The sequence below is a fragment of the Molossus molossus genome, unplaced genomic scaffold (assembly GCF_014108415.1).
Source record: "Molossus molossus isolate mMolMol1 unplaced genomic scaffold, mMolMol1.p scaffold_m16_p_5, whole genome shotgun sequence".
NCBI lineage: Eukaryota > Metazoa > Chordata > Mammalia > Chiroptera > Molossidae > Molossus > Molossus molossus.
Window position 1 is genome coordinate 3,745,508 of NW_023425388.1, and position 19,236 is coordinate 3,764,743.

Sequence of the window (19,236 nt, forward strand, 5' to 3'; positions counted from 1 at the left end):
CCGGGCACACTCGGCGACGCGAGGTCCTTCCCAGAGCTCGCAGGGCATGTCGGCCCGTACACGGCACGGTTGTGGGTTCAATCCCCAGGGAGGTGAGTACGGGAGGCAACTGATCAATGTTTCTCTCTCACATTGTATCTCTCTTTCTTCCTCTCCCTCCCTTGCTCTAAAATCAACAACAAAACAAAACAAACATCCTTGGGTGAGGACTGAAAAACAAGTGTAGTTCCTCGGCAGTACTGACTGCGTTTCAAACGCTCCGTGCCCGATGCCCTGGACGGTGCGGACGCAGAGCACATCCACAGAGACATGCCCATCAGGCACCGCCGAGACCGTGCTAGCGGAGACATGCGGTCCGCAGAGCACCTGGAAGTCACTGTTCCAGGAGGAGAACAGGAGGACAGAATGCGAGGAGGACAGAGCCCACACAGAGCGAGGAGGAGGAGCCGGCGTGTCTGTGTGCGGGGCCAGGTGCAGGGCAGGAGAGCCGGCGTGTCTGTGTGCGGGACCAGGTGCAGGGCAGGAGGGCTGGCGTGTCTGTGTGCGGGGCCAGGTGCAGGGCCGGAGAGCTGGCGTGTCTGTGTGCGGGGCCAGGTGCAGGGCAGGAGAGCCGGCGTGTCTGTGTGCGGGACCAGGTGCAGGGCAGGAGAGCCGGCGTGTCTGTGTGCGGGACCAGGTGCAGGGCAGGAGGGCTGGCGTGTCTGTGTGCGGGGCCAGGTGCAGGGCCGGAGAGCTGGCGTGTCTGTGTGCGGGGCCAGGTGCAGGGCAGGAGAGCCGGCGTGTCTGTGTGCGGGACCAGGTGCAGGGCAGGAGAGCCGGCGTGTCTGTGTGCGGGGCCAGGTGCAGGGCAGGAGGAGCCCTCGTGGACGACACCTAGAGACAAGCTCAGCACCAAGCCGGATAGCAAGGCATGGCCAAGGCGGGGACACCATCGCGTCGCCCCTGAACGGTCCGTGCAAGACAAGGACGCCACCTGCTGCCACTGCCACTCAGTGGCGAGGTGCCACGTGGGTAAGAAGAGCACACAGCGTCGTGCAAACTGCAGACTAGAGAAACAGGACCTGTGTGAAGGAGATGCCAACTCTGTGCTGATGGCATGAAAGTCGACCTTGCCAAGTAGAGCAAGACAGGAACCTCAGATTCAAGGTGCCAACCCACCCTCAGTAACTAGGACCTCAAAGCACTCTCGCCCCAAATTCTCACGGGTCTGGATGTTGCATTTTTGTTTTCCTTGTTTTGGGGCGGGGGTGAAGGGGAGATAGTTTGAATGTGACAGAGTAAGTTTCAAGCTCACAAATAAGCATAACCAAATGAAACGGGCCAGGAAAAGAAATTCTGAAAGAGACGATGAATGGGGGAGAATTAATCCCATTAATTGTTAAATAGGATAAAACGTAGGGCACAGTCATTAAAATAGTATGAAACTGGTTCAGAAATGGATAAAAGATCAACACAAGAGTCCCAATTCTTTTGACCATTGAGCTGATGTTTCAAAACTGCAGGGAAAGAAGTGAGCAGTATTGAACCCCACAGATAACGTGCAAACCCCCCCCCCCCGCAGAAACCAAAGTTACTCATGCCAAAATCTCCAGCGAATGAAAGGCAAACATCAAAAATAAAAAGGTAAAAGCACTAGAGGAAAACACACTTCTAGACATCTTGGCCCAGAAAGGACTCTCTAGGGACGAGACAAACTCAAGAGACAGGAAGGTAACATTTCTCCATCTGGACTACATATGAAGAGAGTTAAAATTTCTGGGGTTAGCCCTGGCTGGTTTGGCTCAGCGGTTAGAGCATCGGCCTGCGGTCCAGAGACCTGGGTTCGGTTCCCGCTAAGGGCACGTACCTCGGTTGCAGTTTGTCCCCGGCCCTGGTTGGATCATGCGGGTGGCAACCACTCGATGTGTCCCTTTCACATTGATGTTTCTCTCTTTCTCTCTCCCTCCCACTCTATCTGAACAAAAAATGTCCTTGGGTGAGGATAAAAAAAAAATTTCTGGGGTTAAAAAAAAAATACACACCATAAAATCAAACGGCAAATTGGAAGACACATCTGCAATATATCTAATAAAAACTCTTAAAATTCATATAAATACAGACCAAAGCCTTATCAGAAAGTGGCAAAAAGATACAATCAGTTTACAGGAAAAACAACAAATGACCATTAAGCATAAAAAGATGGTCAACCTTGTTCCTAATAAAAGAAAAGCAAGTTAAAACAAAGGGATACTCTTTTCACCTATCATGAGATCCCTGCAACGATCCAAAACAAGCCCCTCTACTGGTAAGACGCGGGGAAAGAGGACGCTCGTACAGTGCACGGACTATAAATTAGAATCCACACTTCAGTGAGCAGCCCTGGCCGGTTTGGCTCAGCGGTTGGAGCGTCGGCCTGCGGTCCAGAGAGACCCGGGTTTGGTTCCCGCTAAGGGCAAGTACCTTGGTTGCAGTTTGTCCCCGGTCCTGGTTCGGTCGTGCGGGTGGCAACCTCTCGATGTGTCCCTTTCACATCGATGTTTCTTTCTCTCTCTCCCTCCCCACTCTATCTGAATAAAAAATGGAAAAATGTCCTCGGGTGAGGATAAAAAAAAAAAAAAAAAAAGAATACACACTTCAGTGAGCAGATTGGCAGGATCTATCAAATGCTCAGACATTTCATTCCTAGAAATGTATCTCATCAACATTTACACAAATAGATTTATGTGTTAGGATGCTGCTTGCAACATTGTTTGTATAGGGGGAAAAAAGTGGAAACAACCTAAATGTCTCTCAGTAGGAACTGCTGATTAAATCAGGTTTATACTTCAAATGAAAGGCCAGACAGTCATCAAAAGAACTGCACTGAGTTCACTGGAAAGATGTCAATGATAGTTTTAAAAGGCAAGTAGCAAAAGAGTATACACCGTGTACTATATACACATATGTAGCATACATACAATTGCATTTCTGTTTCTATATGCACTATGTATATTATACATGTACAGATCATGCATGAAAGAACGCATGTAAAACTTAACAGAGGCTACCTCTAAGAAATGGGTTGAAAGCAGAGGATGGGGAATTTTTAGTAAATGCCTGTCTGCATTTTTATAACTAAACATCACTTTCATAATGAATTCCTCTTCAAATCACGCAGCAGTCTAGACAAATGTAATAACCCACGCTGGCACCCAGCCAATGGTGCTGATCCCCAGCTGAGCACTGCAGACGGTCTCCCTGATGCCCTCACACACCTTACAGCCAGCCCAGGGTGGACCTAATATAACTAACTGGTGGCGACTTTGGCTGACATCGGCATGTACTGGCTGTGCTCTCCGGCTGGGAGGTCGGACAAGGGGTGTGTTATCCTGGACCTACAGCACAGAGAGCTGGTCCCCAGATCCCACAGTGCTAAGGCCCCCGCTCCAACCTTCCCTGGGCGCAGCTCTGCCGTGTCAGCATCTCGAGTTCCGGTAACGGGGCCAGACTGCGGGGCAATGCTGCTGCATAGATATGAGTCAAGTTTTCAAAGGCAGGTTCATTTAATTAAAAGCACAGCAGGCTGCTGAGCACTAAACCCACAGCCTGCATCTCATTAAAGAAGGTCCTCACCTTTCCCGGTCCAGGCGGTGGGAACCAGCACAGCACCCGGGTACGGAGGTCACAAGCTGACCGACTGCCCTCCTAGGCTGAGATCTGGAACGATGACCAGCCACCTTCCATCAAAGCTGGCGGCTGGCTGGCCGGTGCGGCAGGAGGAGATTCAGCAGCTGACGATGAATGTCTGAAAAGAGCTGAGTGGGCCCGAAAGGCACTCAAAGAGTGAGCACGAGGAGGGAAGAGAAGAGAAAGGGGAGCGAGGGTGGAGGGGAAGAGCCCCACCAGCTAACATGGCATTTCTTGTCCGAGTCCAGTACTTACTAACAGGGCCGGGCAGCCTAGTGCCTCTCATCAGCAGTGATTTCATGCTTTAGAGTTGACGGGGTTCTTATATGCATTCTCTTACTTGAGATTTGTTTTTTTTTAATCCTCACCCGAGGACATTTTTCCATTTTTTGTTCAGACAGAGTGGGAGGGGGAGAGAGAGGAAGAGAGAGAGAGAAACATTGATGTGAAAGGGACACATCGAGTGGCTGCCACCCGCATGACCAACCAGGGCCGAGGCAAACTGCAGCCAAGTCACGCGCCCTTAGCGGGAACCGAACCCGGGTCTCTCTGGATCATAGGCCGACGATCTAACCACTGACCCAAACTGGCCAGGGTGAGATTTGTTTTTTTTGTTTTTTTTAAAGTGTTTCATTTCTTAAGTGGTTTTCAACTTTGTAGCAATGTTTACTCCACGTTAAAACATCCTTCAAGTCCCAACATCCTGTGTGGAAATTATAGCCTGTGTTAAGTGTTTACAAGTGATAACAAGCCACGCTAGTCTTCTGGTCTGGCACACTTTACTACAATATTCTAAATGTCAGCGACATCTAAGCCTGTGAACGTCACACACGTGCACACACATCACTGCAATGAGCTTAAAACCGAAGACTCGACTGGCCTAAAATAATGTATGCAACTTGTAGAAGTGCCTCAATTACTCCTGGGAAAACAGGGCTCAATACCTAATGGACTTAAAAGAGCAACACTCTCACCCGGCTGGTGCGGCTCAGTGGTTGAGCGTCAACCCGCCAGTTGGACTCCCAGTCAGGACACAGGCCCAGGGGGTGGGCCTGATCCCCAGGGAGGGGCGCGCAGGAGGCGGCCAGTCGATGTTCTCTCTCATCCATGCTTCTCTCTCTCTCCCTCTCCCTGCCTCTATAATATCAATAAAGAAAAAAATCTTCTCTTTAAAAGAGCAACAGGCTCCCTTTTACTTTACGCTGGGCTGCACTCCCACTGCAGTCATCACGCGCCCAGCACCTGGCGGGCCGGGTCCGAGGCACAGGGCACGCGGCAGTGAGCGTGCAGACACGGTAACCTTGGCGTTCTAGGAGCCTCAACAGAATGGCTCATATACTAAACACTGACTGCGAGCCTGGTGGTATTCTTTCACCTCACAACGCCGCTGGACAGACAAAGAGACTGCAGCACACGGCAGTGAGGCTCCCTGCCCAAGGTCACGCAGCCAAGGCGCTGGCAGAGCCGGGGTTTGAATCAGGCCGACTTGGCTCTGGGGCGCACTCCTCACCACTGTGTCGTTCCGCCTTTAACATGCACATTCCAAGCTCAGGCAGGTGTCTGCCCGTAAAGGGTGGGCATTCCTGGGTGAAACATGCACACGCTCAGACACTCCCACCTCGACTGAGCCATGACAGTAAGATCAAGCATCAGACGACCCTGCCAATGGGGTCCCTGTGCCCTTGTAGCGAAAACAAAGGACGAAAAGGAAATAAGTGAACGGACAAAAATGACGGGGCCACCCAACGGAAAGCCTCCAACCACGAATTCCCTGCCCTGGAGACGGAGCCCGTGGGGAAGCCGGGTACTGGAGGCACCGCGGCCTCGGGCTCACCGCCGCGCCCGCTGCGCTCGCTTCGCTCCGTCCTGCTGCTCTTCCAGGGAAGATCCCAGCCAGGGCCCTGAGGCAGCCGCTGGTTCTGGTCCATTCCAAGCCGCTGACGGCGCACGGTGCTCTGCCCGGCCTCGGCACAGCACCGCTCTGACCACCGCAGGACGCCCCACACCCGGCTCTCCGCCGCCACGCGGCTCGCCCACGCGGACGCTCAGCCCCGAACATGCTCTGAATAAACCCTCGGGATGCGCGGGTTACAGAGTATCCTACGGCCCATTAGCAGTATTTCCCAACATGTGCAAGGATCAAACGAGTATCTGACGAAACAGTACGTTGGGGTCCAACGGTTAGCCTCCTCTCTACATGTATGAATCACTTTGAAGAAATACACAAACTCAGAATCGATTTAAAAACAAAATCCACCCTGCAAATCTTGTGTCAGGGTAAAGCATGTGGCTGGCTTTGGACCTCTTGAAATCAGCTCTTCTAGAAAGAGAGACGGTATAACCCAGCCCGGGATCACCTCCCAAACGTCTGCAGTGTCTCCGGGCCAGTTCCCGAACTGGAAGCCAGGGCATTTTGCTGATGGGCCGTCTGGTTTTAGGGGCCACAGAAGAGTTTTATACACAGCAAGCCCGGACTTGGGGGTCTCCATCACTACCTGAGATCTGCAACTTAGGACACAAAGGTGGGTGAAGAAAAGGAATCAAGATCCAGAGGAATTCCCCAGCATCCCAGCTCCAGCCCAGAACACTGCCGCTGCCCGGCCCTGAGCAGCAGGCGATCCTGGAACCACGAGAGGATGGGGCTCCCAGGAGAGAAGGCTGCCCAGCACGCAGGTGTGCCCGGCCACCAGCACGCAGGTGTGCCCGGCCACCAGCACGCAGAGAGCAGTCCACATGGTAAACCTGGTATCTGTGGCCGTCGTGTTTCATCTCAGTCCTTTGTTTTTCTTGAATCCTAGTCCAAATAAATTGCAGCGAATCTGAGCAGCACTCGGCAGAACATCACAAACCGCGCCTTGGCAGAGTGGAGTGGGAGGGTCGTTCCTTCAGGCCAACAACAGCGCCTGTGTTCCAGTTTAACCAAGGGGTCTCGTAGCTCAGTAGCGGGAAGGGTCCTCAGGGAGGTGGCTGTCATTCCTTGGGGTGTCTGTGTGTGTGTGGTGGTGGGGGGGACCAGGGGTGTCGGGGGGTTGTCTCTCAGCTTTAATGTTTCAACTACAAACCTGACTTTGTAATAGCTCCTTTGTCCCAAAGGTGTGACTTCTCCCCTCTGAAAATGCCCTGTCTGTCTTTGATGCCTGAAATAAACTCAACCGGCTCCAAGGCAGGCTAGATGTGACAATACCTCCCCCTGGTGGCGAGGGCTGGTGCAGGACAGCGCTCTGTGCCCAGGAGCAAGGGCTGGCAGCCCCTGACCGGCACTGGGGACAGCTCTGCCTGTCCTCTGACCTGCCTCCCGCGTCCTCGCTACTGGCACGCTCTGGGTTCGCGTGGGTGGCGGAGGGGCAGGAGAAAGCCGCCCATTATCCACAGAGAACTCAGGGAGCAGCATAAACACCAGTGGCTGGGAGGAGGGAGACCTGCGTGAGTCCCGTTCAGGACTTAGTGAGCACGGCGGGGAAGAGAGCCTCCTCTCTGGGGCTCCCCTGGGGGTTCTGACAGCCTGGCGGGGAACGAGGCGCCGTGATCCCATCTCGACAGATTGTGAAGGGAGGAAAGTAAATACAGTATTCATCTTAGAAGGTTGTGAGAAGGATGAAATAAAATGATGCACGTAGAATATACGGCCCAAATGTTAGTGCCCAATACATAGGGTGTTTATAATTAATTGTGTAATAATTACTTATACAACTAACCACCCAAACTGGGACATACTGTCTTCCTGTCAGTAAGTAATAGCTATAAGGAGGTTTGGAAAAGTCTTGACAGATTTAAAAAATACATTTCAGCCCTGGCCTGTTAGGCTCAGCGGTCCGTGGACTGAGGGTCTCGGGTTCGATCCCGGGCCCATCAGGGCACATTTGGGAAGCAACCAGTCAATGTCTTTCTCTCACATCAATGTTTCACTCTCCCCCCATCCCACCCTCCATTCCACTCTCTCTGAAAATCAATGGAAACAATATCCTCGGGTGAGAATTAACAACCAAAAAAAAGAACATTTCACTTAAGGGTCCTGGCTTTGTGAGGCTGTCTCTCCGGCAAGCTCTGGAGTCTCTGGGTCAGGTAAAGCCTCCGACACGGGTCCGCTCTGATCAGTCCACGCCAGTGCCCAAGGCCGGTGGAGAAACAGGTGTAAACGGCACGTTCTCGCCTCTCCAGCCACAGACTAGCAGTCAGGCCTCCTCCCACTGACCCCGCAGGACAAGGCGGGGAGGGTGTGAAGGGAACCGGGAGTGTCACTCGAAACACACCTCCGACGGGAAGGTCACTATGAGCTGAGGCGATGAGGCGGCCGCGGGGCAGGGGAGTCCACCGCCCCCTCTGCGTGCAGGCTCCTAGGCCCCGCCAGGGAGCACCCGGCTCGGCGGGGGGCGAGGGGTCTGCACACAACCTGAGCCAGCGTCCCCTCCGCCTGGAAGCCTGCTTTCCTCCGCCAGGCCCTCCTCCTCTGTCTACTTTCTTTTCTGAAATCATTTTTATTTTTTCAATTACGTAAGAAAAAATATGAACAATAAAATGGCAATAAATATGTATCTATCAATGATTGAATCCAAAAAAACAAAATAAGTGAGTAAGCAGAACAGAAACAGGCTCCCAGACAGGACATTTCGGCAGTCGCCGGGTGGGAGGGTTGGGGTGACAGGTGACGAGACCGGAAGTCCAGACGGGTTGTTACGCAGTCACGGGGTGTGCGGCACCGGAACGCTGTTGATGGTCCTGGAATAAACGGGGGGCCGGGTGGGTACGAGACCACTCTTCTCTTGAGCTCGTCTCGCTGAGGTTCCTCCCGGTGGCGTGTGCTCCACGCACTCAAACCGCTCTCCTCCTGTTGCCCGTCTTTTCCGTAAGGAGCTGTGCTGACCGCCAGGAGGGTCAGGGGCAGCGTCCCCCACAGGTGCAAGGTCGGAGAGGCCGCAGGGAAGAGGGCGGCTGCATGGGAGGAATTCTCTTCTTGAGCAAATTCCTGCTCGCAACAGTCTGATTTAAGCCGTGGGGACGCGGGCCACTGGGCCACGTCCCCCGGTACCAGCACACAGACCTCCCGAGGGCACCCGGTCAGCTGCTCCGTCCCGAGGAAGCACCAAGGTCTGGGAAGCTCAGGAGCCAGCCCAAGGGCGTGCTGTCGACTGAAGTTCTGGTACGCTCTTCGGTCACACTCACAGAACACACGATGAGAGAGATGAGTGGTGTGTCTTCCCTGCCCACCGCGGGCTCCGCGAAGGGAGGGTGGTCCGGGCCCGTCTAGGGCTGCGCCCTCACACTGACCTCGCCAGGACTGTGCGGCAGGGGTGACTGTCCTCTGCACCTGAGCCGGCTCGGGGATGGTGACCCGCCTGGGGCCACCGCTGGCCTCCCAACCCGCACAGTGCTCGGCACGTAGCGGCCCGCACCAGCGTTTGCTGGATAAATGAGTGACGAAGTGAGTGCACAGATGAAGGGACAGAACCGGGGTCAGACCCAGGTCTGTCCGGCTCAGTGCCCAGGCCCAGCCTCTGCCTGCACACGGCGTGTCCTCAGGGCTGCCACAGTGTGAGCACACGGACACCCCGTTCCCTGGCGACGTCTGGCTGAAGGAGGAACAGGGCCGGACAGAACCTCCCCGCAGGCCTCGGAGGGTTCGGATGGGAACCTCACAAAACTCACATGCGCCACCCACACGGTCAGGTGGCCACGCACGGGCTTCAGGCCGCTGGAACTGGGTCCGGGGCTCAGGACAGCACTGACCGGCTGTGGGACCCGGGACAGGTCACCTGGCCTCAGTTTCCACATCTGCAGAATGGGGGTGATAACAGTACCTTTGTCCAAGAGTTCTCGTAAAACGATGAAATGATATGTAAGGCACGTAAATAAACAAACTGTGGTGTTATCTTTAAAATAAAGCAGAAAGTCTGACAGAAAATTGGGGGTAAAGTAAAACACGCTACTATGGTGAGCAAAAAACTAAAATCCACACTTAGCTGCCCGAACGAGGTCACACTTTTGCCTTTTAATGTGGAAATCAGGCCAACCCCAAGCTCCTTCCTGCGGTGTAATTACGGTCACCGTGGGGCTCAGACCGCACCTGCCGGAGTGGGGGCAGAGGGGTAGAGCCGGACCTGCGCGTGGTCCACAGGCCGAGCGTCCCGAGCCCTCTCGGAAGCTTCGGGTACGTGAGAAACGTAATAACTCGCCTTAATCTCACCAATGAGGTGCTTCATGTTTAGAGGCGAACACTATATTTTACAGAGTTGAAGCTGGAAAACTATCAGGTTAGAAAACACCTTAGTAAACATTTGACACCAGCTGCTCCACAGACAGAGACGCGTCCCCAGGGAGAAAGAGCAGGGGTGGCTGCTGTGCGGGCACCTGGGGATGGTCAGCGACCCCGCGCGGCCACTCGGGCCCCTCCCGTGTGGGCTGCACTCACCAGTCTAAGGACCAGGACGCAGACCGCGATCCCGCTCCGTCTGGAACGTCCTTTCGTGCTGGTTCTGCCGGCAGCCAGCCGCCTTGCTGCGAGCTGCCCCTGGGGCGCAAGGACCCGAGGGAGTCTCCAGCCAACAGCCCCCAGGAACCGGGCTCCCAAGGGCCCCCGGAGCTGCAGTCCTGCCCCACGCTCGTGAGGGGCCGGGGGCCACGCTCCGGGGTCCAGCCTTCCCGTGGACCACGCTGAGCCTCTGCTGCAGACCTGCAGGCAGGGCAGGAGCTGTGCGGGCACCTGCCCCACAGACACGGGCAACAGACATGCATGCTGCCCACGCAAGGTGTGAGTTCGTCTGTTACACAGCAGAGGACAACTACACACTGACCAGACTGCGCAGTCACTGTGTCCGTCATTGTGACACGCAGCTCTGTGCATCACAAGCCGTGAGTTCTGCCAGCAGCCCATGTCACGGGGGACGAAGGCACAGGCAGGTGTGGTGAAGGTTAGCTTCGCCTCACACCCTCGGCCACACGCAGCGGCCTCCACGTACTTCGAAAGGGGGCGCAAGTGTAGCACCCCAATTCCATCTGTACAGGCTAAAACGTAGATAACAGCACGCTACACCCGCTAAAGCAAACGCAGTGAAGGGTGTCTGCGATGACGGAGACCTGTGCGACAGGCGGACGACGCCTTCTCCGGCGCCAGCATCCCGGTTCTGACGGGGAGCGGTCCTCACAGACGGGAAGGTGCTCTCACACCTGCCTGTACCCCAGAGCCCTGGCAAAGAGGCCCAACAACAGAGACGTACGCTGAGCGTGTCGCCTCAGCCCCTCGAGAACACGGGGTGCGCCTGCGGCTGGCGGGAACGGGGCCACGTCACAGAGCAGGCCGACGGGCCCTCAGCGACAGGTGTGACACAGACTGGTCGGCCGCCTGATCACGGCTTCAGAAAGGAACAATGCAACCGGCAAGGTAAACACCGGAATCGCAGGGCCGGGCTGCAGCTCCCCTGTTCCAGCACGAAGCCCGTTCCCGGCCCCGCGTGGAACAGTCCGGGGCTTGAAAGCCTGGCGTTGAGATGACATCTGAAGCTGCTGCTGCTGAAGAAGCGGCACAGTGACAGTGGGTGGTGGCTGCACGGGGGCTGGACCGGCCGAACCCTCGCCAGGGTCGGTGGTGACGGGGGTCCGAAGAACCTCTTGGACATAAACAAACAAAAACCCCAGCTGGTTTATTTCAGAGACAGAAATTCTAAAATTAGGGAAATAGCAGGTCACCTCTAAAGTACACTTTGCAGTATATACCATGTAGTTTTCTTTTTTTAATCTATGTATTTTTTTCTTTTTTTATTGATTTGAGAGAGAGAGGAAGGGAGAAGGAGAGAGAGAAACATCGATGAGAGAGAACACCGACTGGCCGCCTCCTGCACGCCCCCCACTGGGGATCGGGCCCACAGCCTGGGAGCACGGGTTGACGCCCAACCACCGAGCCACACCTGCCGGGAACCATGTAGTTTTCTTAAAACACACAACATTCTGAACATCCCAAATTAAACCGTCCCATACTGGTTTAATACCTTTCCACTCAAGGTTTAAGGGGAAATTCTGTGCATAATTTAATCTGAAAAACGACACGCCTATGACCCCTGGTCGAAAGGTGAAGTGGTGTCCAGACGCCTGGATTTCACACTGAACTAGAACCCGGCTGTCTCTCCTGCCGGACGTCACATCTGACACCCGCTGCCACAGACGGACGAGAGTCGGGAACACAGCCACACACATCCGACCTCATGAGCGAAGCTGTGGACCAGCGGTGCCCGGGGATCTCACAACCATCTCCGCCATCAGACTGCCGCAGGGTGTCCTGACCCCAGGACAGGGCCCGGCCGACACCGGGGCGGAGGGAGCAGCAGCCCGAGAGGATGGGTCCAGGCCATGGCGGCAGCCCCACGTCAAAGACAAGGCTCTGATCTCAGGTGTCACCTGCCCTCCAGCTCGAGCGCACAGGCTGGGAGCCAATCGGCCTGCCTCTGGCCACAGGTCTCCCACCACCAGTGAGCAGACCCAGGAACGGATCCGGCTGAAGGTGGCACCCAGGGATCAATTATTCAACGATCTTTTCATGACACAATGACTCTGGTCAGGGAAAACCCCTTGTGGCTAGGATGACAGTCCCCAAGCTGACTCCCAGTTAGAATCTCCTGGGGGAACTTTCCGGGGGATGCTTTCCTGATGCCCCCCGTCCCTGAGGCTGGAATGGTCGGAGTGGCCTGGGCTTGGGCGTGTTTCAGACTGCTCGGGGGTCTCCACCGACACAGACATTGAAAGCCACCCCCAACCTGCTTGCATGCCTATGCGGACACGTCCTGACGTCTAAGGAAGTCATGGAAGAATCGCAGGTCTCCAGTGGGCACTGGTTCCCAGAAAGGGGAGACTGCTGTCCAGAGGAGGCAGTCTGTTTGTGACTCGCACTTACTGGCAGCCTCCAGGCTAAGTTCTCTCAATCACGTGTACATTCGTGTCTCAGCAACAGGAAAACGGGAGCCACTTCCACTGCGGTGGGGAACGGCGGCTGCCGCGTGGAAACTAGAATATTTCCCGAGAACTCCTAAGTGTCGGTTAGCTTGGTGACGACCGAGTAGCCCTCCTCCCAGGGCACACAGGCGGCCCGCGGCCCACGGCCCAGAGCTCGTGGGAGCAAGGGGGAAACACCGCTTTGCTTTCTCAGTGACAAGGAAGACGGGCACGGAAGAGTAGTCACACGTGTGCAGGCAAATATCTGCGTGCCACCAAGTATCTCATTTTAATAATAGTCTTCATTTGTAACTGTGCACTTGAAATTAATGGCATTACAGCTTCAGTTATTTTTTAGATGAACATTTGACGACCGTAGTCATTAAAAGTTATCTACAAGTAACAATGACCCAGCTGACAAAAACAAACTTCACAGATCAGACCCCAGCTGTCCGGCGAGGAAACAGCTCCTGAGGTCGATTCCCAAGTGAACTGGCAGTTCAGGTCGATCTCTGTCCTTTCAGACTGAGGTTCAGGGAACATGGACGTAGGTAAGAGAGCTTGACCCCGTCTTTCCTTCACACCATCTACCACAATCTGGGTGTTCGTGCTCCCGCAAACTTCACATGCAAACATCCTAACCCCCAAAGATGATGGTATTTGGGACACGATCAGGTCATGGGGCAGAGCCCTCAAGGTGGCTCAGTGCCCTCATACTAGAGCTGCCCGTCACAGACCCCTCCTTCCTTCCACCGGTGAGGACCCAGGAAGAGGTGAGAGTCTGCCCGCGGAGGAAGGCCCTCCTCCACCATGCTGGCCTCCAGGGCTGTGAGAGATACCTTCTGCGGCGGTACTTTGGCCCGGCAACCCTGACGGGCGAGGAGGGGCTGGGCAGACACCGGCAGGGACTCTGTAGCCTCCACGAGGGGCAGCGCCGCTCGCCTGAGGCTGACACATGTTCACTGCACCACCCAAAGGTGAGGCCAGCCTTCAGGAAGAGCCCAGTGCCGTCTGGCTGGAGCCTCGGCTGCCACATCTTCCCACCCGGCGTGGTCCCGGCACGTGGGCAGCGCTCTTCCGGAAGGCCTGCCCACGGCCCTCGTGACTTCTGCTCTCAGTGCAGGGCAGAGCATCTGCCGTCAGGGACTGACCAGGGACTGGCGCCCTCAGGCCAGTGGTTTGAGTCTTTATTTTACATCTCGCAGGGCGCTCTGGACGGGCAGCCAGTGCACAAAGGTCCCTGCCCCACCAGGAAGCCCTGGCCCTCCGGATGGAGAGGAAGGCTCGGGTGGACCACTGTCCTTTGCTGCACCTCCAGCATCGCCACCTGAGTCCCATCCCCTTCAGAGCGTCCCCTGGCAACAGCCAGAGCCCCCAACAGTCTCCTTGCTTCCTCTCTTGCCACCCCTCCCTTCCCGAAAGAGAGTAACTTCGGAATCCCCACGAGGCCTCTAAGGCTCTCCATGGACCAGGTCCCTGGCTGCCTCCAGCCTCAGCTGCCACCGCCCTTCCCCTCTCACTCCATCCCCAGCCAGGAGGGCCCCTTCCTGTCCCCTGAATACACTCAGATCATCCTCGCCCAGGACCCTTTGTGTCTCTGTTCGTTCTGCCTGGGTGCCAGACACACGAAGTCCACACTAAGAGCTGCTCCGCCAGCCGAGTCCAAGCAGCGCAGAGGCCTCCTGGGCCCTCGCTCCAGTGGCCTCATGCTGACCCTCTGGCAAGTCCTCTCTCCCTGTACTGTCCCCAGAGCCTCTGCACCCCTCCCTGGGGCCTGGAAGGCTGATCCCACTTGTGGACTGTATTGCTTGACCTCCTCACTACCAGCTGGGTTCAGAAGCCAGGGCCAAGTCGGGGTGTCCCTTCCTGCCTGTCCCTGCTCCGCGTCTCAGTACCATCCAGGGCCAAGTCGGGGTGTCCCTTCCTGCCTGTCCCTGCTCAGCATCTCAGTGCCATCCAGGGCCAAGTCGGGGTGTCCCTTCCTGCCTGTCCCTGCTCCGAGTCTCAGTACCATCCAGGGCCAAGTCGGGGTGTCCCTTCCTGCCTGTCCCTGCTCCGAGTCTCAGTACCATCCAGGGCCAAGTCGGGGTGTCCCTTCCTGCCTGTCCCTGCTCTGCGTCTCAGTACCATCCAGGGCCAAGTCGGGGTGTCCCTTCCTGCCTGTCCCTGCCCCGCGTCTCAGTGCCATCCAGGGCCAAGTCGGGGTGTCCCTTCCTGCCTGTCCCTGCTCCGTATCTCGGGGCTACACCTTCACATCTCAGCTCTTGCCAGGCCGGCCGTCTCCTGGTGCTCCAGCAACACCCCCAGTCGATTCCTTGATCCTACCCCTGAGGACCAGCGCAGGGTCCCTGATAGGGCCCGACCGGCACCACCCCACCCTCCCTGGCCCAGCCCTGGTCACTCGCCAGCACGTGACCTGCTCAATTTTCTCCACTGCACTCACCACTACCTGAGCGTGCTGTGTCCTCTTCCGTCTTTCTGCTGTGTCTCCTCTCCTCAACCCCTAGAACGCACCCAGGAAACTCACTGTGTCCCCATTCCACCCGCTGGGCCTAAAACAATGCCTGGAACACAGTGCACATTCGATAACTAGCGAAAGAATAAATGACTCAAGGGATGAATGAATACCAGCCACTGTCTCTGCTCAACACGTCACCTCATTAGTAGGACCTTCCCCGATTATCTTGCATAGAACAGCAGTCTCCTTGCCCTGCCAGACCTCCACCCCCACCACCCTCACCACCCCACCAACCCCACCTCTGAGTCTTAACTTTCTTCCTTTGGCACCATCAACTCCAGACATACTTGATTTTTTTTGTACGTCTGTTTCCCCCAACAAAAATCCAGCCCTGCAGGTGGGAATGCTATTTTCTTTGCTGCTGTGTCCTCAGAGCCTAGAACAGTGCTTGGCCCATAGCAGAGTCGCAGTAAACGTTTGTTAGGGCGAACAGCAAGCACAGTGGGCACAGTTCCGCACACAGCCATGTCAGGGGTGTGCGCAGCACCTCCCGGAAAGGATGTGAAGTGTGACTTGCTAGACGACACCCATGCAAATAAGTGCAGCCTTAGGTGACCTGACCCTGCTCCACTGGAAACACAGCCTCGGACCCCGAGAGAGACTGGAAATGCTGGCTAGACACTGGCCTAGGAAGGTTTCAGAGTGAGTAAGACCCTGTATTTGTGACAACTGTTGCATTAGCAGGCGTGCACAGCAGCTTACCTAAGCTCACAGCCCTTGTAAACCCTTCCTGAAAGTACATGGCATATACATTATGATCAAATGGGGCCCCAGCACACATCTCCCTCCCGGCGCTGCTCCGGGCTGCAGCCCTCTGACGGCGGACAGAGCGGGGAGGGCCCAGCCAGGCGAGCAACGCGCTGCTGTTCTGCCGGCTGCTCTCCGCCTAGGGCACCTCCCAGGAAGGCTTCACTCCGCCACACCTACATGTGCAGGTCTCCTTCTGCACACCAACTGCAGATCCGAAATACACCCCCCCATGACTCATACCTGCCCCCTCACCCCCCGCCGCGTTCTGAGTGCTCCTGAGGGCCGCCCGTCACTCTTCCAGGGGGCAGATTCCGGAGTAAAGGTCCCCCAGGCCTGGAGAGTGAGCCCCTTCCTCCAACACCATTCAACCCAAACTGGCCGCCCGCAGGGCAGTGAGCAACCGCGACGCTCACCAGCCCTGGCTCCTCTCCCACGAGTGCAGGTGGAAACACTGGGTCACGCCGCGCGAGTCCTGTGAGTGGGGTGACCCCTCCGCTCACCAGTGAGTGTAGGGCGACGGCACGAGCTGCCCGGCCACTTGGGGTGCCCATTGCCCCGCCGCCCGAGTGGACACCCGGAGCAGGGGCGTCGCTGGGAGGCGAAGGCGGTGACCTGCCCGGGTCCCCGCCAGGCGCACAAAACCTGCTGGGCGGGCTGTGCGCGCGGCCCGGCAGGTGCTCAGGGACCCGGGACCCTGGGGCGCGACCCCACCCCAGCCGGGACAAGAGGGAACTGCGACAGGTAGGCCAGGGGTGTCGCGGCGTCCCGGGGGTCCCCTCCCCGCCCCGCGCCGGCCGGGACCCGCACCGCCTCCTCCGGCAACAGGTGTCCGCCCTCCGCCCCACGGCCCGCGCGCCCGCGCTCACCCGGCACAGGCCGTCCACGAACACGCGCGGGTCCAGGTGGCAGGCGATGGCGGCGCTGGGCAGGTCCTGCAGGTCCACCTCCTCCATCTCGCAGTCGATGAAGCTCCAGTCGTCGCCGCCCTGGTCCACGGCGGCCGCCCCCGAGAACGGCGCGAAGGGCCGCAGCGCCACCCCGGGCCGTGCTCGCGCCTGGGCCGCCTGGGCCGCCTCTCCGAGCCGGGGCCCGGCCACGCCGTCCTCCATCCCGGCGCCCGCGCGCCCCCGTCCGCGGCGCCCGGCTCGCGCTCTCGGGTCCGCCGCCCCGCAGTTAACCCCCTCGCGGTCGCGCCGCAGCCGGCGGCAGTCACCACGGCTCCGGCAGACGCGGCCCCCGCGCGCCAGCCCGGCCCGCCGCCCAGCCCTCGAAGGCGGAGCTCCGGCGGCTTTAGCAGCTGGCCCTTTAAGGCTGGACCGGCTGTTACTGTGTCCCGCCCTCCCAGGAGGGAAGGCCAATAAGAGAGCGAGTTTCTCTTCACGTGACCATCATCCTGCCCTGAAGCCTGACGCCGCCGGCAGCCATGTTGGTTAGGGGCAAAGGCCTCTCTAGCCAGTTCCGCTTTCCCAGCAGCCGGTGCCCTCCGCCCGGCGCCGGGAACGGCCCTGGGCACCGGCCGGTAACTGGGTGCGTTCCCACGCGGTGACGTGTGGAAGCACGCGGGCCAGCTGCTGGAGCTGTGTGAGGTCCAGGCCAGGCCGTGGCTCCGTGCCGCGGGCCGGTGGTCGGCTGCTCACCGCGTGCTCCTGCAGGGAGCTGCAAATAAGGAGCGAGCTAGCCCGTGACCACAGCCTTCCCTTGACGTTCCAGCGCCAGTCCTCGTGTCCGGGCTGAAAGTTACAGAATCAGAGTGAGGGTGCGGCTCACCGCGGGTCCTGGGTGCAGGAGGACAGACCAGAACGTCGGTCCTCGCCTTTGGGGAGCTCATGGGGAGGCGGAGTCCTCGTCTACGTGCCCCTGCCTCCCTGCACGGCGCCCGGAGTTCCTGCCCCCGGGACGGGTGGACACTGAGGACCTGGGCCTGAGTCTCGGCTTTGCCGCTCAGTGCTGGGCCGGGTAGCCAGCGGGTCCTTTGGGTGAGACTCCAGTTGGGCCCAATAGGGGCTGCCTGTGTGTGCACGAGGTTTTCTGGAAGAGGTGAACCTAGACCCGTGTTCTCTCCTTACCCTCCCGTTAGGAGCGGGGACTGATCATAATAAATCGTGCATTCAGCTAACAGCCGAGATGTATTCAGACCGTGTGCTTTGGTGGCTACTGTGACCATCTTAGGCCAGTTCTGTCCTCTGGAAGCTGAACCCCGGTGGGCGTGGTCATAGGCAGGCAGACCATTCATAAAACAGAATGTGATGCGGGGATGTGGAGAAATTGGGACCGTCCTACATTGCTGGTAGGAGTGGGAGTTGGTGCAGCCACTTTGGAGAAACAGTTTGGCTGTTCCTCGAACAGTTCACCAGAAAGCTACCGCAGGACTCAGCACATCCTCTCCTAGGCACCGACCCGACAGAACCAAAAATGTGTCCACACAAAAACCTGTACACGAAGGTTCATAGCATCATTCTTCATAATAGCTCAAGAGTGGAAATAGCCCAAATGGTCATTAGCTGATGAAGGGGTAAACCAGATGTATGTCTATACAATGGCCTATTATTATTCAAACGTAAAAGCAATGAAGTTCTAACACATGTCACAATGTGGATGAATCATGGAAACATTATGCTAAGTTCAAGAAACCAGTCACAAAAGGCTAAATATTATTCCATTTACATGCAATGTCCAGAAAAGGCAAATCCATAGAGGCAGAAAGTAAATTGGTGGTCGCCAGGGGCTGGGAGCAGAGGGAAGGGGTGGGGGGTGACTTCCAAAGGGTACGGGGTTTCTTTTAGGGGTAAGGAAAATATTCTAAAATTGGATTGGGGTGATGTTTGTACAGCTCCATGAAAATAGTAAAAATCACTTCTTGTACTTTATAGGGTGACTTTTATGGTATGTGAATTACATCTCCATACAGCTGGGCTTTCACAAGAATACGAGAATGTGGTGAAGACCGGAAGGGGTTAGGCGAAGTGCTCCATGAGTGCCGAGGTGAAAACTTTCTGTAAACCCAGCTAGACGTTCTGAAAGGGGAACAGAGAGGAGCCGGCACCAGTCTGGGAAAACAGCTCGCAGCCAACCTGTTGCTGGGTGGGTCCCTGTTGTGTCATCACCCTTAGGACAGGAGGCTCTTTCCCTTCTGGCTAACCCTAAGCCTCTTACAGCAGCAGACAAAGGATGGAGAGCAAAGGACCGGAAACATCCAGTCTGAAAGGTGCAGGGAGTGAGCATCCCAGCTGGTACCTGCTGAGCTAAGAGAGGTCAGGGCAAGTTCAGCCTCAGGCAGGTGGCGAGGACAAAGTTACCTGTGACTGACTTTACAATGCAGTCAGTCATTACTAAGACAAAGACAGAGACCGACATTCTTTCGGTGACGTTGGACTCCCTCCTCTGTCTGTCTCCTCTCCCAGGCAGCA

The 19,236-nt window shown here is 56.8% G+C and overlaps 1 protein-coding gene across 1 annotated transcript in view; it reads right to left on the reverse strand.

Annotated features, from left to right (window-relative positions):
• Positions 1–16,938, reverse strand: part of RCAN1 (regulator of calcineurin 1) — an 85,352-nt gene extending 68,414 nt beyond the window's left edge. Inside the window, exon 1 of the mRNA XM_036243871.1 lies at positions 16,696–16,938. Within this exon, the coding sequence (XP_036099764.1) occupies positions 16,696–16,938 (243 nt within the window). The remainder of the gene's footprint in view (positions 1–16,695) is intronic.
• Between the last annotated feature and the right edge of the window lie 2,298 nt (positions 16,939–19,236).